This window comes from Gorilla gorilla, chromosome 7, assembly GCF_029281585.2.
Source record: "Gorilla gorilla gorilla isolate KB3781 chromosome 7, NHGRI_mGorGor1-v2.1_pri, whole genome shotgun sequence".
NCBI classification, from domain to species: domain Eukaryota; kingdom Metazoa; phylum Chordata; class Mammalia; order Primates; family Hominidae; genus Gorilla; species Gorilla gorilla.
This window is the reverse complement of record NC_073231.2, coordinates 150,392,492-150,416,218: the sequence shown is the minus strand read 5'-3', so window position 1 is coordinate 150,416,218 and position 23,727 is coordinate 150,392,492. Positions and strand designations below refer to the sequence as shown.

The following is a 23,727-nucleotide window of genomic DNA, read 5'->3' as shown; positions in this document are numbered from 1 at the left end:
CAATTTCATTCTATTTTTTTGAGGCAGGGTCTGGCTCTTTCACCCAGGCTGGAGTGGAATGGCGTGATCTCTGCTCATTGCACGCTTTGCCTCCCAATCTCAAACCGTCCTCCCACCTCAGCACCTGGGACCACAGGTGCACACCACCACACCCAGCTTATTTTTGTATTTTTGGTAGAGATGGGGTTTTACCACGTTGCCCAGGGTGGTCTCAAACTCTTGGACTCAAGCGATCCACCTGCCTCGGCCCCCAAAGCACTGGATTTGCAGGAGTGAGCCACCACACCTGGCTCTAGCTCCTTTATTTTCTCTATTTTGCTCATTTTAAGCAATTTGATTAAGATAGGGGTTGATGTCATTTTCTTCGTGTTCCTTGTGCTGGGGTTCATGTAGCTTCTTGGACCTCTCAGTTTATGGTCTTTATCACGTTTGAGAAATTTTCAGTCATTTTTTCTCCCAAAACAAAACTTTTTTTTTGTTGAGACAGGGTCTCGCTCTGTAGCCCAGGCTGAAGTGCAGTGGCGCAATCACAGATGATGGCAGTGTCAACCTCCTGGGCTCAAGCGATCCTCCCACCTCTGCTTCCTGAGTAGCTGGGACCACAAGCTTGCTGACTTCCGTACCCAGCCATTTTTTTTTTTTTTTTTTGTAGAGTTGGGGTCTCTCTGTTTTTCCCAGGCTGGTCTCAAACTCCTGGGCTCAAGCGATCCTCCCGCCTCAGCCTCCCATAGTGCAACAAGTGTGAGCCACTGTGCCTGGCCTTTTCCTTAAACTGTGTTTGTGCTCACACCCCCACCCAGCACTGCAGTTATGTGTCAGGTCACTTGAAGTCATCCTGCAGCTCTCTGACTCTGTGGGATGATTTCCATTTTCTTTTCTTTTCTTTTTTAAGATGGAATCTCACTCTGTCGCCCAGGCTGGAGTGCAGTGGCGCAATCTCAGCTCACTGCACCTCTACCTCCTGGGTTTCAAGCAATTCTCCTGCCTCAGCCTCCCGAGTGGCTGGGACTACAGACGCCTGCCACCGCGCCTGGCTAATTTTTGTATTTTTAGTACAGACGGGGTTTCGCCACATTGCCCAGTCTGGCCTTGAACTCCTGACCTCAAGTGATCCACCCGCCTTGACCTCCCACCATGCTGGAATTACAGGCATGAACCACTGCACTCAGTCCCACTTTCTCTTTTTTCTTTATTTTTCCTCTTTGTTTTTTGTAGCTTTAATTTTGGATCATTTCTGTTGTTGTGCTTTCAAATTCATGAAGCGTTTTTTCTTTCTAGTGGTGGGTTTGGTTTTGTTTGGTTTTGAGGCAAGGCCTTGCCGTTGCCCAGGCTGGAGTGCAGTGATGCAGGCTCGGCTCACTGCAGCCTCAACCTCCTGGCCCAGACAGTCCTCTCAGCCTCCCAAGTAGCTGAGACTACAGGCACACATTACCACACCTGGCTAATTTATATGTATATAATTTTTTTTTTGAGATGGAATTCACTCTTGTTGCCCAGGCTGGAGTGCAATGGCGCAATCTCGGCTCGCGGCAACCTCTGCCTCCCAGGTTCAAGCGATTCTCCTGTCTCAGCCTCCCGAGTAGCTAGGATTACATGCACATGCTTCCACGCCTGGCTAATTTTTGTGTGTTTTAGGAGAGACAGGGCTTCATCATATTGGTCAGGTTGGTCTCGAACTCCTGACCTCAGATGACTCGTCCCCGTCTTGGCCTCCCAAAGTGCTGGGATTACGGGCTGAGTCACCATGCCTGGCCTTTTTTTTTTTTTTTAGAGATCTCAGTATGTTGCCCAGGCTGGTCTCAGACTCCTGGCCTCAAGTGGTCCTCCTGCCTCAGCCTCTCAAAGTGCTAGGATTATAGGCGTGAGTCTCCATGCCCAGCCCCAGTGTATTTTTCATCTCAGACATCATAATGCTTATCTCTAGAACGTTGATTGGGTTCTTTTTTGTATATTCTATATCTCTACTTAACATGTTCAGTCATTTCTCTAGCTTTTTGAACATATGGAATACAACTTTAGTAACTTTTAATGTCTTTCTCAACTACTTTCATTTGTGTCAGTTTGGGGTTAGGTTCAGCTGATTGAGTTTTCTTGTAATAGTTCCCATTTTTTCCCCTTCTCCAAGTTATTGGTAGAGATTCAGTGCATTCTGAGGAGCAAGAACTTAACGTCTTGTGAGCAAAAGTTGTTGATATATGAGGGGAAGCCATCCCAGCAGGGGAAGCACCAAGTGGCACGTCCCGAGAAGGAAGAGCATTTGGTGTGCTCGGGGCAACGGGGGCCAGTGCTGTTGCTCAGAGAAACCAAAAGGAGTTGGCATTCCTGACTATCAGAACCAATTGCAGATGTTCATCTGTTGTTATTTGTGATGACATTTTACATGCTTCATCTGCAAAAATGTCTTTTTACACAGAGAGCTACTGCCAAATACTGGTGTCAGTCCATGAGCATATGATTTGGAAGGCATTTATCAAATTCTGCTGGATCTATATTTTGAGCTCAGAAAATATATCTGCTGCAAATTTGTGTGGGAATGGAAATCTCACTTTCTGTTTTAATTTTAGACACCATGGGAAGTAGATAAAGCAGCTTGACATTACTTATGATTCAGACATTAGTTGTCATCGAAATAACTTTACTGCAATATAAGTTTCACACATATGCACTGTTTGCTTTGTAATGTTAGGTTGAATTCATTAAGAAATGTTGTCAAGTCTACAACAAAAATTAATTTCCAAAGTCATTAATTGTGCACTTATTTATTTATTTTATTATTTTTTTTTAGATACAAGGTCTCGCTGTTACCCATGCTAGAATGCAGTGGTGTGATCACAGCTCACTGCAGCCTTGAACTCCTGGGCTCCAGTGATTCTCCTCCAGAGCAGCTAGGACTATAGGCATATGCCACTGTGCCCAGCTAATTTTCTTTTATTATTATTATTATTTTTTTTGTAGAGATAAGGTCTCACTATCTTGCCAGGCTGGTCTTGAACTCCTTGTCTCAAGTGATCCTCCTAACTCAGCCCCCTAAAGCATTGGGATTTTAGGGCTGAGCCCTAAAATTTTAGGGTGCCAAGCCCTTTCCAGTGTTTAATAGTGGTTGAGGGAGGTTTTTCTCATGCAGAGACTTTTAGTCTTGGCCCAGAGTTTTCTAAAAAATGACAATAAAACTTTGCCACTGCTAAGCTGTTGAACTTTGTGTGGTCGGAAAGTGAGAATATTTATCATTGACTTCTGACAAAAATTCATGGAACTAATGATGGCTGAGTCATGAGAGTGCATGAAGTTCGTGTTGATGCCACTGTTTCAGTAACTCCTAATAGATTCAAATACTTTTCACAAAGTAGCTGCTAATGAATAACACAATAAACATAGGCTTATATTTTCACATTGTCTTCAGTTTTCATAAGCTTTGTAAGTTTGTCTAAGTAAGCCTTTTCTGATCCACATATATTCTTAGCATGATCAGTTGTAGTTCATCTTAGTAGATTCCACTTCAGGTCATACAAAATTAGTATTTTCACAACTTATTTGAAAATACTGTGTGTTCTAGTTGTTCCACATAGAGCAAGTGATGGAGGCTAATTCTTTGGTCACTTCAAGCTCAATATTGACTCCTTCAAACATAGCAGTACCAGTAACGTCTGTCAGCTCATCAAGAGGCAAGGAAACCACTGGGGTCCGATGGAAACCACTGGAGTGAGTCCGATGGAAACCACTGGGGTGAGTCTGATGGAAACCGCTGGAGTGAGTCTGTGGAAACCACTGGGGTGCAATGGAAACCACTGGGGTGAGTCCGATGGAAACCACTGGAGTGAGTCTGTGGAAACCACTGGAGTGAGTCCGATGGAAACCACTGGAGTGCGATGGAAACCACTGGAGTGCGATGGAAACCGCTGGAGTGAGTCCGATGGAAACCGCTGGAGTGAGTCCGATGGAAACCGCTGGAGTGAGTCCGATGGAAACCACTGGGGTGTGATGGACACCACTGAGGTCCGATGGAAACCACTGGAGTGCGATGGAAACCACTGGAGTGAGTCCGATGGAAACCACTGGGGTGAGTCCGATGGAAACCGCTGGGGTGAGTCCGATGGAAACCGCTGGGGTGAGTCCGATGGAAACCACTGGGGTGAGTCCGATGGAAACCGCTGGGGTGAGTCCGATGGAAACCACTGGGGTGAGTCCGATGGAAACCACTGGAGTGAGCCCGATGGAAACCACTGGGGTGTGATGGACACCACTGAGGTCCGATGGAAACCACTGGAGTGCGATGGAAACCACTGGAGTGAGTCCGATGGAAACCACTGGGGTGAGTCCGATGGAAACCACTGGAGTGTGATGGACACCACTGAGGTCCGATGGAAACCACTGGAGTGCGATGGAAACCACTGGAGTGTGATGGAAACCACTGGAGTCCGATGGAAACCGCTGGGGTCCGATGGAAACCGCTGGGGTGCGATGGAAACCGCTGGGGTGCGATGGAAACCGCTGGGGTCCGATGGAAACCGCTGGGGTGCGATGGAAACCGCTGGGGTGCCATGGAAACCGCTGGGGTGCCATGGAAACCGCTGGGGTGCCATGGAAACCACTGGAGTGAGTCCGATGGAAACCGCTGGGGTGTGATGGAAACCGCTGGGGTGCGATGGAAACTACTGGAGTGCGATGGAAACCACTGGGGTGCCATGGAAACCGCTGGGGTGCGATGGAAACCGCTGGGGTGCCATGGAAACCACTGGAGTGAGTCCGATGGAAGCCACTGGGGCGTGATGGAAAGCACTGGGGTGCGATGGAAACCGCTGGGGTGCGATGGAAACCGCTGGGGTGAGTCCAGTGGAAACCGCTGGGGTGCGATGGAAACCGCTGGAGTGCAATGGAAACCACTGGGGTCCTAGGGCTGTTGTGTTGCTCTCACTGTGCTCAACTCCTCAAGCAGCTGCTCTTGCCAAAAGGCTAATAGTCTTAAGCAAGTTTATCATCTCTCGACACAGTTTTAGATGCCGTAATCAACACAATGTAATTAACTTCCCATCAGTGAACAGTTTTCCTTGCTTGGCTAACAAGTGAGCCACGTTAGAACATACGTTAGTGTAAGGGTCATTTTTATTTTTGTAAAGTAATTCTGCCGTGATGAAATACTCCACTTGAGAGTTTCTGTTTCTGTTTAAAATGTTTCTGACAGTTGTGTAAGTTGAGTCTGTTGTGACGAGTACTTGCTCTAGTAGTGTTGACGTCATGTTCCTTTAGCACAGCCATAGCATCACTGCCTCGGGAACATGATACTCATCTAACTCAGTAACAGAGTAACCCACGCGCCTCTGGTCCTCGAGAGCATAACATTGAAGGCCCACTTGCAGGACCCCAGTCATCTTTTGGTGACGAGTCAGAAACGGCAGGAGGGTTAGATACAGATACAGCAATCTTATAGATGTCTTTGCCTATATGGTTTTCCATCTCGGCATATTCCATATTTCTAGCTTTTTGTTCTGTACCGTAATTATGTGTTTGAAGATATTGACCACCAGCCAACTTTAACGTTTGCCATTTGTTTTTTTATTTTGTTTTGTTTTTTTGAGACAGAGTCTCGTTTTGTTGTCCAGGCTGGAGTGCAATGGCAAGATCCCAGCTCACTGCAACCTCTGCCTCTTGGGTTCAAGCGATTCTCCTGCCTCAGCCTCCCAAGTAGCTGGGATTATAGGCACGCGCCACCACACCCGGCTACTTATTGTATTTTTTAGTAGAGACGGGGTTTCACCATGTTGGCCAGGCTGGTCTCGAACTCCTGACCTCAAGTGATCCACCCACCTTGGCCTCCCAAAGTGCTGGAATTACAGGCGTGAGTCACCGTGCCCGGCAAGTTTGCCATTTGTTTATACAACTGATTTTAAACCATTTTTTAAATGACCTTTTTATTTGAGAAGCAATGTACATTAGTCATAGAAGATATGTATAATTACATAAAAGAAAATAAACACTTGTAATAGATATTAGTGCTGTCTACCACAGGCCAAGCACACAAAATTCAAAGTGCTCCATAATCTGGAACTTTTTGAGTGTCAACATGATGCCACAAGTGGAAACTTCCACATCTGACCTCAGGTGATAGGTTGCAATTAAAACAGTCAAAACTTTGTTTCATGCACAGAATTATTAAACATATTATATAAAATTGCCTTCAGGCTATGTGGATAAGGTATATATGAAACATAAATGAATTTTGTATTTAGACTTGGGTCCTACTCCCAAGATACCTCATTATGTATATGTATATGTAGATATTCCAAAATCCTAAAAAATCCAAAATCCAAAACTCTTCTGATCCCAATAGATAAGGGATCATCAACTTGCCTTAATTTTCTGGCATATATCCTTGAGGTTTTTAAAATATTTTACCACAACCGTATTTCAGCAGCCACGTCATATTTCTCAGTAGGAGCAATGTGCTCACTTAGTCCCTGCCCTCAGACACACGATTGGTCTCCAGCCTACTTGCTGTGTACAAAAATTTTAATCCCTGCCTTCTGAATTATTTTATATATTTGGGTCAATACTTGGGCTTTCTGTTGCATTCCAGAATCCATCCATCTACTAGTACTACACTGCTTTAATTATGTAGCTTTTTTTTTTTTTTTTTTTTTTGGAGACAAAGTCACTCTGTCACCCCGGCTGGAGTGCAGTAGCACGATCTCGGCTCACTGCAAGCTCCGCCTCCCACGTTCAAACAATTCTCCTGATACTGTGACCACAGGCATGTGTCACCCTTCTGGCTAGTTTTTGTTTTTTTGTTTTTTGTTTTGAGACAGAGTCTCGCTCTGTCGCCCAGGCTGGAGTGTAGTGGTGCAATCTCGGCTCACTGTAAGCTCTGACCCCCGGGTTCACACCATTCTCCTGCCTCAGCCTCCCGAGTAGCTGGGACTACAGGTGCCCACCACCACACCTGGAAAATTTTTTATATTTTTAGTAGAGACAGGGTTTCACCATATTGGCCAGGCTGGTCTCAAACTCTTGACCTTGTGATCCGCCCACCTTGGCCTCCCAAAGTGCTGGGATTACAGTGTAAGCTACCGTGCCCGGCTCTAGTTTTTGTATTTTTAGTAGAGACGAGGTTTTGCTATGTTGGCCAGGCTGGTCTCGAACTCCTGACCTCAAGTGATCCACCCGCCTCAGCCTCCCAAAGTGCTGGGATTACAGGCATGAGCCACCGTGCCTAGCCTAATTATGTAGCTTTATATTACTGTTTATATCATCCTTTCTGGATTACTTCTCAGCTATTTTTATATGGGGCTTTTTGCAGGGAGCAGAGTAGGGGGTGAACATACTGAACATTCTTAAGTTCTGAAAGTACTCCCGCTGAACATTTTTCTTTAGCTCCCTACTGTTGCCACTGAATGAAATTATTACTAGAATTCCATGGCCAGGCGCAGTGGCTCATGCCTGTAATGCCAGCACTTTGGGAGGCCAAGGCAGGTGGATCACCTGATGTCAGGAGTTCAAGACTAGCCTGACCAACATGGCAAAACCCCGTCTCTAATAAAAATACAAAAATTAGCCAGGCGTGGTGGCAGGTGCCTATAGTCCCAGCTACTTGGGAGGCTGAGGCAGCAGACTTGCTTGAACCTGGGAGATGGAGGTTGCAGTGAGCTGAAATCAAGATCACACCACTGCATTCAAGCCAGGGTGAGAGAGAGAGACTCCATCCCCCAGCCAAAAAAAAAAAAAAAAAAAGACATTAAACATATTAACTAATTTAGAAAGAAGTCATATCTTTATATTTATTGAATTTTCCCATCCGGGAGTGTGTGTTTCTCTGTTATGTATTCAAGTCTTCTTTTATATGTCTCAACAAGACTTTACAGTTTTATTCATATTGATACAGCACATTCCTCACTAACCTGTGCCTAGTATTTTGTTGTTACTGTTGCTTTAATAAAGGTGAGCTTGGTTTCCAGCCAGTCACCACCACACAGCACAGCCTCTGATGGCAGGTGGTATGTAAGTGAGGTCTCTCAGCACTGCTGGTAGTTTCTCATTCGATTGTTTTAATTTCTCTAGGCTGACAATTGATGATCATTTTTATGTCTTCGTTTCAAATATTTGAATCTTTTGCGGTTTTTTTTCTTGTCCAGTTGCATTGCCTTGCACTTCCAAAAACTGTATTAAACAATGGTGGTAAGGATAAATAATTCTTGCCCTGACTTTCCTGGGTATGCTTTCAGCCTTTTGCCACTGAATACTATGAAGGTTCAGGCTTTTGCCGCTGAATACTATGAAGGTTCAGCCTTTTGCCGCTGAATACTATGAAGGTTCAGGCTTTTGCCTCTGAATACTATGAAGGTTCAGCCTTTGCCTCTGAATACTATGAAGGTTCAGCCTTTTGCCTCTGAATACTATGAAGGTTCATCCTTTTGCCTCTGAATACTATGAAGGTTCATCCTTTGCCTCTGAATACTATGAAGGTTCAGCCTTTGCCTCTGAATACTATGAAGGTTCATCCTTTGCCTCTGAATACTATGAAGGTTCAGCCTTTGCCTCTGAATACTATGAAGGTTCATCCTTTGCCTCTGAATACTATGAAGGTTCAGCCTTTGCCTCTGAATACTATGAAGGTTCAGCCTTTGCCTCTGAATACTATGAAGGTTCATCCTTTTGCCTCTGAATACTATGAAGGTTCATCCTTTTGCCTCTGAATACTATGAAGGTTCATCCTTTGCCTCTGAATACTATGAAGGTTCAGCCTTTGCCTCTGAATACTATGAAGGTTCATCCTTTTGCCTCTGAATACTATGAAGGTTCATCCTTTGCCTCTGAATACTATGAAGGTTCAGCCTTTGCCTCTGAATACTATGAAGGTTCATCCTTTTGCCTCTGAATACTATGAAGGTTCAGCCTTTGCCTCTGAATACTATGAAGGTTCAGCCTTTGCCTCTGAATACTATGAAGGTTCAGGCTTTTGCCGCTGAATACTATGAAGATTCAGGTTTTTGCCTCTGAATACTATGAAGGTTCAGCCTTTTGCCACTGAATACTGTGAAGGCCTTGAGTTTAATTTGGATATTCTTAATCAGATTAAGTAAATTTTCTTCTGCTTCTGGACTACTGAGAGTTGTTTTAGATCATAAATACTTATCGGTTTGGTCACATACCTGTGAATGTCTGTCGGGATAATCGCCTACTCAGCCATTCATTTCACAGATATTTGTTATGTTCCAGGCCCTGACCTTCAGCAGTCACAGTCTCCAAGGGTATTTCTTTTTTTTTTTTTTTTTTTTTAGATGGAGTCTTGCTCTGTCACTCAGGCTGGAGTGCAGTGACGCCATCTCGGCTCACTGCACGCTCCGCCTCCCGGGTTCACGCCATTCTCCTGCCTCAGCCTCCCAAGTAGCTGGGACTACAGGTGCCTGCCACCATGCCCGGCTAATTTTTTGTATTTTTAGTAGAGACGGGGTTTCACCATGTTAGCCAGGATGGTCTCGATCTCCTGACCTCGTGATCTGCCCGCCTCAGCCTCCCCCAGTGCTGGGATTCCAGGCGTGAGCCACCGTGCCCGGCCTCCAAGGCTATTTCTAGCCATGCTTCCTTCCCAGGTCATCTTTTTATGTCTGGCTGAAGCTGTGATTCTCAGTAACCCCATCTCTATGCCCTTAGAACAGTAGCCCCAGCTCCAGTGGTTCAAGCTTCTGAAATCCAGGTGTCCCAGCCACCCCCTGGCCTCTGGATGGGCCATAGTGGTGTGTCCCTGCTGGAAGGAGGTGGACTCAGGGCAGAAGATGAAGAATACAGTCTGTGGGCAGGAGCCAGGTTATTTCCAGGAAATTGAGGTGGCAGTGCCACATTCTTAAGTCAGGGAGCAGCTGGTTATGGTAAACGTTTGCACTTATATTCATATTTCTTTCATTTTACTGTGTTTCAGCTCTTCACCACCAGGAGTGTTCCTTGAGAAGGACTATGAGATTTACCGGGATTACAGTGCAGACGGCCAGCTTCTTCACTACAGGTAGAACCCATCTCTCAGGCGTGGCCGTTTGCTGATGGAGGGCGGCTTCCTCAGTGAGCCAGGCTAACTGCAAGTGGGAGGTGCCTGGCGCGTAGCAGCAACACCACAGACCCAGAGCTGGAAAGGCCGTGGAGGCCACAGGGCCAGGGGCCTGGGCTGGAGCCCCTTAGAGCTGCCCCAGGCCCATTGGCAGCCCCTGTCTAGGAACTTTGTCTCTGCCTGGCTTAGGCAGCCTGGAGCCTGCGGTGCTTCCCTCAGCCCCTGGTGGAGCAGCAGAGTGCTGGAGGGTCCTCAGTTAGGTCCACCCCTGGCATCTCAGGCCACGTGTGCCAAAGCACTTGCCAGGCCCGTCTGGAAGGTTGGCGCTAATCACAGCGGAGGGGTGGGCTTTGGCTTCCAGTAGCCCTGGGTCAGCCTCACAGACTGCTGGAAGGTTCTGGAGACCACCCTCAAGACCCTACTGCCTTCACGCTGGGCGGGCAGGGCGCTCCCTCCACCTCCCAGTATATCCAGGCAGAGGCAGGCACCTGGATTTCTCCTCCTTGGCCAGGTGGTGACCAGTTTGCTGTGGGAGATGCAGGGCCAGGGCCAGCTGCTGTTTCTGTAGGGGGGTGGGTGTCCGCAGCACGGGCCACCCAGGGGCACTGTGGTGCTGGGGAGGAACTGGAGGACCCGAGGGGGCTCTGGCGTTCTGCACAGACGATTGAACAGCTGGAGCTTGGAAGTGGTAACGGTTTGTTTCTTACATTCGTATTTGTTGAACATTAGGGTTGTGGCAGGGAATTAGAGCCTGCCCTGGTCCCAGCAGTGTGGCTGTTTGATAGAGGACAGGTTTTCTAGCCTTCCCGAGCTTCCGTTTCCTCATCAGTGGGATGGATCTGGGCAGCTGACTCAGTGGGCACTGCAGAGTGACAGAGCTCGTAGTGGAAGGGCCACCCCCACTGTGGCAGATCAGGTCCTGGCTCTAGTCACCAGCCTTGGGGCTTCCTGTGGACACAGCATGTGCTTGGTGGACCAACGCGACTGCATCCTTTGTGGTGGGCGTGCCCACCTGGTCTTTGTTTGCCAAGCACTGCCTCAGCTCTGCCATCCCCAGGATGCTATTCTCCCCCAGGATCAAGGGCCCAACTCACTGGCAGTATCCCCGAGCTCATCTGTGGCACCCACAGAGCTTTCAGGGAAGCCAGTGTCCCAGGTGAGGTGAGGAGGACCTTCTGGCCTCTCTGGGGATGTCAGGAGTAGGGGGTGGGTCGCTGAGCTAAGCCCGCCCCAGCGTCCTGCCCCTCACACCTACCAGGCCACTCTGGTGGCTCGGCCTCCTTCAGCCCCATGGAGCCGCCTCTGGCCCCACGAGCTGACACACCAGGTCCTGGTCTCCACGAAGGTCCAAGGATCCTCCTGGAGGTCCGCAGCCCCCGCAACCCTTCACTGGCTGCACTTCCTGTGGCCTCTGCCTCTGTTGTGCCTTTGGCCCCTCTCAGAGGCTGGTACCTTTCACCTAGCTGACGATTCAGCCTGCTGAAGATCCCTGTTCAGACCACGAGTACATCCATGTGCTGGCCAGGCCCCCCCGACACAGGGCCAGCAGCTGCACCTCTGGGCCGTAAACTAATGGCTGGGAGGCGACAGCCCACATCGAGCTCTGTGTGGGGCATTGGGCTCCCTCTGGACCTGGCGGGGAGAAGAGGCCTTGCCACTGCATTGGGCGGCCCAGCCCAGTGTTTGCTGTGAGTAGTGCCGTGCATCCCTGAGGGTGATCCCTGGCCCTTGGCCAGTGTGGTGATGGCAGCCTGGCCTCCTCCAGTGACCTGGTTGGGGGCTGCTCCACACCAGGCAGCTTGGCCACCTCCTCATGCCCCTCCTCTGTCACTGTCATCCTGTCGCTGAGACCTTGGGACAGAGGTCCAGTGGTGTCTGGAAGAAGAGGCTGGGTCGACGGGGGGGATGAGGGAGGCCTGCCAGTGTGCAGCAGCAGGGTACTGCCTCGGGGGGGTTGTGCCCTGGGGTGAGGCATGCCTGTCTGGGGTGGCGGGCAGGGGGCGGGGGTTGTGCCCTGGTGTGAGGCATGCATGTTTAGCTGGGAAGGTGGAGCAGGGTGGGGAAGTGGATAGCCAGACCCTGTCCTGAGACGTTCTCAGTCCTTTTTGCTGAAACCTGCGTGCTCTGTGTGTTCTCATGATACGTGGAGGTGGGACTCACGCTCGCCAGAGTTGCACTTGTAGACTGGTTGAGAGCAGGCACCCAGCTGAATCTGCCAAGCCAGTTCTTGCTATGATCTAGGGCTTCTGGAAAGAGGGAACTTACCTTCCTTGGGGAGTCAGTGAGAGGGCCTGCCACAGCAAGCTGGGCACAATTACAGCAGTGCTAACATCTCCTGGGGTGGAGTGCAGAGTGTGCCAGGGTCCCATTGTGGCCGCTCGTGGGAGATCCCGTCCTCAGCTAACCTGGACTCCCACCAGGAGTGAAGCTTTCCTCTGGACATGCTGGAGGCCTAGGTGTGAGCTGCCACAGCCATGCGGGTGCTGCTGGGAAGAGGGAGGAGAGCTGGTGTCCAGCCCCATGCCAGCCCCACAGGGGCTGAGAGCAGAACAGTTGAGAGCCAGCCAGGCCTGCTGGGCTCGGGAGGCCTTGGAAGCCCCACTCTGCCCCCAGAGCATGCCTGGTGCTTCCTTTCACAAGTTGCCATCAGCATAATGGACCAGTGTGATGCCATGTGAGATGGCAAGAAATAAAGTCCCTGTGAAATAAATTATATGGATGCAGTTCGCTCAGGGAAAAAAAAAAAAAGAAATTATAAACAAAAGCCAGGGAGCTGGCCCAGCCCTGAGTACAGCGAAGGCATACTACTACCTCAGCCTGGCCAAAGCACATTGCTTCTGGTGTTCTCTGCATATTGAGATAGAAAAAAAAATCTCACCAGCTTGATACCAGCACTCAGGGTGTCAAGAGACGACACCTAGAACAGCAGGGATAGCAGTGGGGTCGCCCTGGCAGGCAGCCTGGCAGGGTCAGGCCTAGAGGAAACACAGGTGAATGTGAAGTCACAGGGCCTGGAGAGTGAAGTTGTTTTTCAAGCATAATTTCAGACGTATGGTTTCTTGTTCTGTGTGAGTATAACTGTGTCTGTATTTAGGGACTCTGGCGGATCGTTTTCCTCGGAAACCTGCGGCATTGGGTTGGGAGCCTGTCGGCTGCTGCCGCCGCGTGCTTCTCCCAGCTCCGTCCAGGCTCCGCAGGGACAGCAGCCGCTTCTCAGGAGCGACAGCAGCAGGGACGCGCTTCTGGCTGTGGTTTTGTTTTGCTTTGGTTTTGTGCAGCGCTCCCAATTCTTCCTCCGAAAATAGGCTCTGGGAGAAGCAGCCCTCAGGGCCCTTATTGTCGTCCTGTCCTCTGTCACCGAATCTGCCGTGCCTGCCTGACTTCAGCATTTTCAGAGGCGACGACCGCTCTTAAGGCTTTCCAACTTCCCTTGCAGTTTGGAAGTGTCCCCTGAACAGCCTGTGTTGTGATGTTTGATTTCTGTTAATTTACTGAGATGGGGGAGATGGTCTCTCTGCTCTGGTGCCCCTGCCCTACAGAGAGGTGTGGGAATTAGGGAGGGTGAGGAGGAGATGGACAGGTTAGAGAAGGGTGAGGAGAGAGGCCTGGGATTCCACTTGCCCTGGAGAGATGGGAACGAGCTGGGCTCGGGAAGAGGGGCTGTGAAGGCCCATCGGGGAGGCCGGACCGGCTGAAAGGACAGACATGGCCCAGGAGGAAGCCCAGCAGGGGCAGCTGAGCCATGGGTGCTTGCTCCCGGGGGCCGGGGCAAGCTCAGCCAACTAGGGGTGAGAATGACAGTCGGTGGGGCCTGGAGACTGGATGTGATTTGGGGGAGCTGAGGAGAAGGGCCAGGCGATGGGGTTGGGGGAACGCAGGCTCAGGAGCTGCCCCAGGGAGAGAGCAGAGCTGCCTAGATGGCGGAAGGGTGGGTGGGGCAGGGCAAGAGACCCCTCAAGAGACACTCTGGGCGCCGTGGGGCGTGGTCCTCACCTAGCTGCCACTGTGTCTGTGCTGCGTGGCCTGGGGAGAGTGTCTGGGCCTCTCGGGGCTTCCCCATCTGTGACTCGGGTGCCCAGCACAGGCCTCGGCCTGCATTGAGGAGGTGCTTGGCACACACGCGTGGCAGTGCCAGCCTCCTCCCCTGGCCAGGCGGGATCATCAGCATGTGGGCAGGTCCTCTGGCCTTCTTACCTTTCTTCATCTCTGCCCCAACTGGGCAGAACCCATGTCTGTTCCTGAGATAGAGTGTGGCATCTGACCAGCAAGCCTTTCCCGTGCCCTCACCTCTCCTCATACTCACCCCACCCTCCCGGCCGCCTGCCAGCCCCCCATCCTCCCCCAGCAACCCTAGACGGACAGCAGAAAGGCGCCTCCCTGGGGCCACGACAGGGCACCCTGTGCTGGGACCGTCTGCCAGCCCTTCCCTAGGCCTGGCCCAGGCCTAAGGCAGTATCTGTTAAGTGGTAAAAAGAGTCACAGACATGCAAAACTAATGGTTCGCATTGACCAAGGGTTTTCTGTGTCAGTGCTGAACTCAGGGCCTTACTACATGCACGTTGTTTTGTTGAATCTTCGTCATAACTGAGGAGGAAACTGAGGCAGAAGGATGTTAAGTGAAATCCAAGCCTTGCAGCCACAGAGCAACAGACTGGAGTTCAATCCCTGATCTCCCGAACTCCGGAGCCCTTCACCCCTCAGTGTCCCCAGGCCATGGAGGGGTTGACCCCACAGCTGGCCCTCAGGGTTTGATGGCCCCTGCCACACTGGCTGCCACCATCCACTCTGCCTGGCTAGCCCCTGTTGTCAGGCTGGGAGCAGTCTCCAGCAGCCACGAGCAGAAACCCCAGGAACAGGCACCTGCACTCTGCCCCTGGCTGCTGCCCTGACTTCTCGCCTAGGTGGTGTGGCCGTGCTGAGTGGGCCCACAGCCCAGTGTTCTGGAGCAGGTTGTCCCTGGTCAGGGGGTGCCATGTCTTCCTGGCCTTGCCTCACCAACCCCCCAGGCAATGGGGAATGTGGCCTTGTCCAGAAAGACCCCACATCAATCAGAGGGACACAACTGGCTTATAAAATGTGTGGGGTTTCTACTGTTTTTGTTGTTGTTTGTTTTAGAGATGGGGTCTCACTGTGTTCCCCAGGCTGGTCTCAAACTCCTGGCTTCAAGTGATCCTCCTACCTCAGCCTCCCCAAGTGCTGGGATTACAGATGTGAGCCACCACGCCTGGCCAAATTCCTGGGGTTCTTTTTATTTTTATTTATTTACTTTTTTTTAGACAGGGTCTCACTCTGTCACCCAGGCTGGAGAGCAGTGGTACAATCATGGCTCACTGCAGCTTCGACCTCCCTGAGCGTAAGCGATCCTCCCACCCCAGCTTCCTGAGTAGCTGGGACTACAGGAGCACACCACCATGTTCGGCTAATTGGTTTATGTTTTTGTAGAGATGAGGTCTTGCTCTGTTGCCCAGGCTGGTCTTGAAGCCCTGGGCTCAAGTGATCCTCCTGCCTCAGCCTCCCAATGTCTTTGGATTACAGACGTGAGCCACCATGCCTGGCCATTCCCTATTTTTAAGCTACCTCGTTTGTAGTATTTTGCTATAGAAGCCTGAATGGACTAAGACGATGTGTTTAAAAGCGGATTAAACATAGCTGAATAGAAAAGTAGTAAACTGGAAGGCAGTTGAGAAGAAAATATTCTGAAGTGTGGAGCTGCCAAGCAATGGGAACTGCAGAACACAGCATGAAAACCACGTGGGGTTGGGTGCGGTGGCTCACACCTGTAATCCCAGCACTTTGGGAGGCCGAGGCAGGCGGATCAGGAGGTCAGGAGTTCGGGACCAGCCTGGCCAACACGGTGAAACCCCATCTCTCTAGTAAAAATACAAAAATTAGCTGGGCCTGGTGGCGTGTGCCTGTAATCCCAGCTACTCGGGAGGCTGAGGCAGGAGAATTGCTTGAACTTGGGAGGCAGAGGTTGCAGTGAGGCAAGACCATGCCACTACACTCCAGCCTGGCGACAGAGCGAGACTCCGTCTCAAAAAAACAAAACAAAACCACGTGGTGTACAGTAAGAAAGACTGCAATTAGATTTCCAGAAGAGAAGAGAGAGGAAACAGGGTAAAAGTAACATTTGGAAATTGTAGAAGACGTCAGGCCGCAGATGTGCAAAGTGCCTTGCGTCCCAAATAGCCATACCCGAGTGGCTTCCAGGAGACGGAAGGTGGTGGAGGGGCCCCTCGTCTCTCCCTGGCAGCGTCCTGGGTCCAGCGCCCCGCACAGCAGGCATGGCTTTGGACACAGGACCAGTGCCTACCTTGGGCCGCCAGGGGCAGAGCACGTGTGGGCATTGCGTCTGCGTATCTGCCCCGCAGTGCTGCCCAGGGAAGCGTCTCCCTCGTTGCGGATGAGTGAGTGGGACTCATGCGCTGCGTTGGGAGGACTGGTGAGGACGCAGACAGCGTGACTCCGGGGACTCTGGTGCCCTTGGCCAGGTGCAGGTGTTAGTGGGACACCTGCAGCTGCTGGAGTGAGCGTGGTGACTGGGGCAGGGTCAGAGGAGGACAGTCAGTCTTTTTGGAGCTCACAGGAGCTCCCAGTCGGAGAATGGGGCCGTGGGATTCTGGTGTTGTGCCTTGCTCCTGCTGGGCTCACCTGGGCCACTGGGATGGGTCCAGCGCCACTGCTCAGCGGGAACACAGGGCCCAGGAGCCTGCCCGGCGGCTCAGGCAGCTCCGGAGACATCCGCACAGCACCCACACATTAAGGGACCTGGTAAGGCCGCCCCCGGTTCTAGTTACAGAAGCAGCCCTGTGCCCGGTCAGGAGCTGGGATCAGAGCAGACAGACACCTGGTCGTGGGCGGCAGCTCCAGGAGAGCCCCAGAGGGAGGGCTGGGGGTGCTGGGGCAAGGCAGGTGTGAGGGGCTCCAGGCCACAGGGCCCCAGCGAGGAAGGTGTACAACAGAGGGTGCGCGGGAGCCGCTGCCTACAGCCCCCGAGGGGGTGGGGCGTGCCCAGAAGCAGCAGGCAGGCAGTCACCTGTGCCCGTCCACCCCCCACGCAGGACCTCCTCGCTGCGGTGGAACTCTGGCGCCAAAGAGCGCATGCTCATCAAGGTCGCTGATCGGGAGCCCAGCTTCCTCGTCGCCCAGGGCAATGGCTACGCCCCAGACGGCCCACCTGGGGTCCGCTCCCGCAGACCCTCCGGCAGCCAGCACTCACCCAGCCTGCAGACCTTCGCCCCGGAGGCTGACGGCACCATCTTCTTCCCAGAGAGGAGGCCGTCACCCTTCCTGAAGAGGGCCGAGCTCCCAGGGAGCAGCTCCCCGCTGCTGGCCCAGCCCCGAAAGCCCTCCGGGGACTCGCAGCCCTCCTCCCCGCGCTATGGCTATGAACCCCCGCTCTACGAGGAGCCCCCAGTGGAGTATCAGGCCCCCATCTACGATGAGCCCCCCATGGACGTGCAATTCGAGGCTGGCGGGGGCTACCAGGCCGGCTCTCCCCAGCGGTCGCCGGGCCGTAAGCCCCGGCCGTTCCTCCAGCCCAACAAGCAGGGCCCCCCCTCGCCCTGCCAGCAGCTGGTGCTCACCAAGCAGAAGTGTCCCGAGCGCTTCCTGAGCCTGGAGTACAGTCCCGCCGGCAAGGAGTACGTGCGGCAGCTGGTCTACGTGGAGCAGGCGGGCTCCAGCCCCAAGCTGCGCGCCGGCCCGCGGCACAAGTACGCGCCCAACCCCGGCGGTGGTTCGTACTCCTTGCAGCCCAGCCCCTGCCTCCTGAGGGACCAGCGCCTGGGCGTCAAGTCCGGAGACTACAGCACCATGGAGGGACCTGAGCTGCGGCACAGCCAGCCGCCCACGCCACTGCCACAGGCCCAGGAGGATGCCATGTCCTGGTCCAGCCAGCAGGACACCCTGTCCTCCACAGGCTACTCCCCGGGCACGCGCAAGCGGAAGAGCAGAAAGCCCTCTCTGTGCCAAGCCACCAGCGCCACCCCCACTGAGGGCCCCGGGGACCTGCTTGTGGAGCAGCCCCTGGCCGAGGAACAGCCCCCATGCGGGACCAGCCTCGCCCCCGTGAAGCGAGCGGAAGGTGAGGCCGAAGGGGCGCGGGGCGCGGCTGAGCCCTTCCTGGCGCAGGCTCGGCTGGCCTGGGAGGCGCAGCAGGCCCACTTCCACATGAAGCAGAGGAGCAGCTGGGACTCCCAGCAGGACGGCTCTGGCTACGAGAGCGACGGCGCCCTGCCACTGCCCATGCCCGGGCCGGTGGTGCGGGCCTTCAGCGAGGACGAGGCGCTGGCCCAGCAGGAGAACAGGCACTGGAGGAGGGGCACCTTCGAGAAGCTAGGCTTCCCCCAGATCCTGCTGGAGAAGAGCATCTCCGTGCAGACCAACCTGGCCTCGCCAGAGCCCTACCTCCACCCCTCACAGGTGAGGGCCCAATGGGCGCGGCTGAGCTTGAGAGCCTGGGGCCAGCGCAGTCAGAGTGGACCCCGTGGGCCAGGCACAGGAGACCTGGCGTCCAGGGTGTGCACGCAGAGTTCTGAAGCCCCGTGTCTCCGGGGCCCTGGGCACTCCAGCAGGCTGTCAGGGCTCAGCTGGGAGTCCACGAGGAGGCCCCGTGGGGTGTGGGCTGCTGGGTGTTCCCTGGCAGTGCCTTCCTCATCCTGGGGGCACCTGGGAGCTGGAGGCCACACCCTGACTCCAGACACAGAACAGAGAAGGCCTCAACAGCCTGGGAGGGTGGTGGCCACCGGAGCCGTGGCCTGGGCCCCTGAGGAGCAGGCAGCCAAGGTGTCGGGGGTACCCTGGTGGTTCTCAAAGCCAGTCCCCGAGGCTCCCTCGGGTAGGAAGAACTGCCAAGAGGACAGAGGCCCCAGGAATTCCGGGATGTTGCGCCCAGCCTGGGGCCTCTGGCACGTTCCCCATCTGGCTCCTGGAGCTGATGGAGGCTAGATCCCGTGGAGGCCACATGCACCTCTGTCCAGCATCTCCATCCTTGTTCTCACCTCCTTGTTCTCACAGGATGAGGCAGAGGGCAGGCCTAGCGTCTGAGGACCCGGGAGGGTGGAGGAGGAACACAGGGAGCTTCCTTGGGTGGGGAGACCTCGAGGGCCTGGGTGGCCTTCATGGTCTCCAGGGTGGAGAACTCAGAGCAGCTTCCAGTCCGTGATTCTGTCCACTTCTCAAGATGCAGGAGGACAAGAGGGCAGAGAGGCCCAGGGTGCATGGACCAGGTCCTCTCAGAGCAGCAGGCAGGGAGGGGCCTCCTGGAGGTCAGCCTGGGGTGAAGGCTGGAGGAAGGGCCTGGGGTCCCAGCAGTGAAGGGATTGGGAACCAGACAGCACTTTTACCTGGTGTGAACCGCAGCCTTCCGTGCCTGAACAAGGGCACTGACACTTCCTCAGGGGGCAGCAGAATGAGGTCAGCCTCCTGGGGATGCCAGCGGATGCTCCCCTTCCTCCTGCCTCACCCTCAGCCAGGTCACCTGGGTCACCCATCAGCAGGCTGCCCTGCCAAACCCTGGGAGTACAGGGCTCCCGCGCCCCAGCTGCATCTGTGGATGGGCTGCGCTCCCCTGGGCCTCCCACCTCAGACAGCTTTGTGGTGAGCAGGGCAGGGCTCTCACCTGGCTGGCTCTGGTGGGGCCCCAGCTCACACTTCTGGGGACTGTGGCCCGGTGGGCCCAACTGCCTGGCCCTCCCCAACCTCCTAACAGCCCAGCCCCATTTGTCCTTCTCAGTCTGAGGACCTCGGTGCCTGTGCCCAGTTCGAGAGCAGCCGGCAGAGCCGCAGCGGCATTCCCAGCTCCAGCTGCGTCTTCCCCACTTTCACGCTGCGCAAGCCCTCCTCGGAGACGGACATCGAGAACTGGGCCTCCAAGCACTTCAACAAGCACACGCAGGGCCTCTTCCGGCGGAAGGTGTCCATCGCCAACATGCTGGCCTGGAGCAGCGAGTCCATCAAGAAGCCCATGATCGTGACGAGCGACCGGCACGTGAAGAAGGAGGCCTGCGAGCTCTTCAAGCTGATCCAGATGTACATGGGTGACCGGCGGGCCAAGGCCGACCCGCTGCACGTGGCCCTGGAGGTGGCCACCAAGGGCTGGAGCGTGCAGGGCCTGCGGGACGAGCTCTACATCCAGCTGTGCCGGCAGACCACTGAGAACTTCCGCCTGGAGAGCCTGGCCCGCGGCTGGGAGCTCATGGCCATCTGCCTGGCCTTTTTCCCGCCCACTCCCAAGTTCCACTCCTACCTGGAAGGCTACATCTACCGGCACATGGACCCCGTCAATGACACCAAAGGTAAGGCCATGCACGGGCTTTGCCACCAGCTCAGGTAAGGGCAGTGGAGAGGGCTCCTGCTGTGCTGGGCGGCAGCTGGTGAAGTCCCTGGCGGCCCTCCACACAGGGCCATGGCTCGACACACACCTCCCAAAACACCCCACACACTGGGCCTCCGCTGGATGTGGCCTCTTCCTGGAGCCCCACCTAGGCACTGAGGTGAAGAGCCCCGGAGCCCTGGCAGACACGAGGGCTTGGGGCCTCGATGGTCGCATCCACTCTGCTCCAAGCCCACCATGGCCAGTCCCGCTCCCTGACAAGGGCAGGCACGAAGACGCCGAGGGCAGAGCAGCCGTAGTCAGGCACCTGCGTGCCTGCTGCACTTGCCTTCTGCCATCCGTGACCTAGAGGGGTTACCACCCTGGCAAGACCCGGGTTGTCTCTTCTGGGCATGGTCCTGGCAGAAGGCTCCTGTGAGCAGGCGGGAGCTTGATGACTGTGGCTCACATGCAGGTCACGCAGCACCTGAGCTGCCCCAAAGCTGCCCCATGGGGTCGTACATTGGAGCCATCATCACATCCTAATGGCTGCCTGGGGCAGCATGGGAGGCCAGAGTCTGCCCAGGGCTCTCCAAGACGATGCTTCAGGTGTGCTGGGCCCAGGCCATGGTGCCATCAGCCAGACAGCCCCGTGTCTGCAGCAAGCCGCCCTCCACCTCACATCATGGGTATCTACAGGGCACAGCCACAGAACTGATGTCCAGAAATGCATGCACGCACACACACCCTCCAGGTCAGACATGCCATAGACTGTTCTGTGGCAGTGAGAGCCCACCCTGGTCTGGCCTCTGCCTCTGCAGAGATTGAGCCCCTGGTCAGGGCCTTGCTGGGCCTTACCCCTATTACCCCCAGCCCAGGTGTGGAGGAGGTGGTTCCCAAGCTGCTGTGGGCACACAGAGGCAGGGTGGAGGCCACAGGGCAGTGGGAGGTTCCTGGGGACAGTGTTGGGTATAGGCACCACCCAGCCCGTCAGCTGTTTGTGGGGAGATCTTGGAAGCCATGCAGTTCCACCCGACTTTTCAACACAAGATCACAGTGGAGGCAGAGTTTGGCAGGTGGCCGGGGCTCCAGGTGCACAGAGGAGGACCAGAGCAGGGTGCCAGGCAGACCGGGCTGGCCTGTGAAGCCCAGTCCCTGGTCTTGGGCCCTTCAAGAAGCAGGTGGAATTCTAGGGGCTGTGTTCCTCTTGGCATCGTAGTTCACCTCCTCGTCCTCTTCCAGAGGGGCCTGGGAATTTCGTGCCTGAGCTGGAGGCTGTGGAGCTGAGCCCCCACTGCTCAGCACAGCATGCAGCCCACAGTGGGTACCCCCGAGAGTAGGCAAGTAAAGGGCCAGAAGACAGCCAGACAAAGGCCTGAGGTTTCTTGGGCCCATCTTGGGCTAGCTGCCTAGCCAGTGTGTGGCTGGGCTGTTTCTGCTGTATGTAAGTAGAGGCTGTGGCTTCCTAGGGGAGTGTGTGCTCCAGGCTGCTGCCCTTCACACTTAGGCTCGTGTGCCTTTGTCCTTGTGTCTTACACCTGTGGGGTCCTGGCCTGCATGGAAAAAGGAATCAGGCTTCAGCCTGGGCGGCTGTGGCTTCAGAGCTCTGCCAAAGAAGGCCCATGAAGGCCAACAGCACCGTCTGGGTTGGAGTGACAGCGGGGCTGGGGCTCTGTGCAGTCCCACTGGCAGGTAGCCTGCATCTTGGCTGTGGTACTGTGGCCACCCTCACAGCCAGAACCTCATCTCCAGCCCCAGGATCCACTCCTAGGTTCGTCTGTCAGGGTCCCTGATTGGCCCTGAGCCCAGCAGAGAGGCCTCTACATACACAGTGGCCATTCCTTCCCAAATGAGCCTCACACCCCCTCCAGCCAGCCTCCTATGCCTAGGAGGTGTCCCTTTCACATGCAGGTGCTGGCTGCTGCTCAGAAAGACAGGCCCAGCCAGGCACAGTGGCTCACACCTGGAATCCCAGCACTCTGGGCTGAGGCAAGAGGATCCCTTGAGCCTGGGAGTTTGAGACCAGCCTGGGCAACAAAGTGAGACCCTGTCTTTATGAAAAATTTTAAAAAGGAAATTAGCCAAGCATGATGGTGTATGCTTGTGGTCCCAACTACTTGGGAGGCTGAGGCAGGAGGATTGCTTGAGCCCAGGAGGTTAAGTCTGCAGTGAGTCATGATCGTACCACTGCACTCCTGCACTCCACCCTGGGCAACAGAGCAAGACCCCCAGCCTGGGCAACAGAACAAGACCCCCTTTTTTTTTTTGGAGTTAGAGTCTCGCTCTGTTGCCCAGGCTGGAGTTCAGGAGTGCAGTGGTGCAATCTCAGCTCACTGCAACCTCTGCCTCCTGGGTTCAAGCGATTGTCCTGCCTCAGCCTCCCGTGTAGCAGGGACCACAGGTGCGTGCCACCATACCCAGCTAGTTTTTGTATTTTTAGTAGAGACGGGGTTGCACCATGTTGGCCAGGATGGTCTCAAACTGCTGACCTGAGTTGATCCACCCACCTGAGTTTCCCAAAGTGCTGGGATTACAGGCGTGAGCCATTGTGCCCGGCCAAGACTCCATCGAAGTGGGGGTGGGGGGGGGCGGGTAGGAAAAGAAAGAAAAGCAGGAAGGAAGAGAAGAGAAAGGAAAGAGACAGGCCCTATCAGCCGAGGAGGATGTCGGATGTAGCTTGTACTGTGGAGGGCCAGCTAGGCTGCAGCACAGTTCTTAGAAAAAGGAAACTATAGCCTAGGGACCCTCGGTGAGGAGCAGAGCTGAGCCTGGTGCGTCGCCCTGAACACCCTGCCTGCCTCAGCCTCAGGAGCCTTTGACTCATCGGCCAGCACCTGCATGACCTGCACTGTGTGGTCACCACCCTCGGGGACTGAGGCCCCACGAGGTGATGCCCCCAGCTTAGCCTTGTCTCATGGGTGCTCACACCTTTCACACCAGCAGGGGGTCTCCTGGCTGGTCCCCAGGACCTCCCTCAACAGGTTCTCGACACAGACATCGAGGCGCACCTGGCAGTGGGTATGGTAGCCTCCAGCTCTCCCACCTGCTCCACTTCTGTGTATTTTGGAAGGCTGGAGACTCCTAAAGGTTTCATTCACTGCTCGCTTCTTCATGCATCCAACAAGGTCTCCCGGCTTCCAGCTCAAGATGGCGGATTGAACATGGGCATTTGCTTCACCTTTGCCTTGAACTCACTAAAACAGCAGTGAAGCCATTTTTTAAAGGCAAAAAAAAAAAAAACCCAGAAAGGAATGTAGAATGGTACAGCCACTGTGGAAACTGGTAGGCAGTTCCTCAAATAATTAAAAATATAATTCCCATATCATCTAGCATTTCCACTTCCGGAATGACCCAGAATAGCTGGGAGCCAGGACTGTAACGG

General features: G+C 54.2%; 1 protein-coding gene across 10 annotated transcripts in view; it reads left to right on the top strand.

Annotated features, from left to right (window-relative positions):
- Positions 1-23,727, top strand: part of ARHGAP39 (Rho GTPase activating protein 39) — a 170,047-nt gene that overhangs the window by 133,047 nt on the left and 13,273 nt on the right. For all 10 annotated transcript variants that reach the window (XM_055348586.2, XM_063709638.1, XM_055348585.2 and 7 more), the window contains 3 exons: positions 9,908-9,991; positions 17,092-18,454; positions 19,767-20,328. In XM_055348586.2, coding sequence (XP_055204561.1) covers positions 9,908-9,991; positions 17,092-18,454; positions 19,767-20,328 — 2,009 coding nt within the window. The remainder of the gene's footprint in view (positions 1-9,907; positions 9,992-17,091; positions 18,455-19,766; positions 20,329-23,727) is intronic.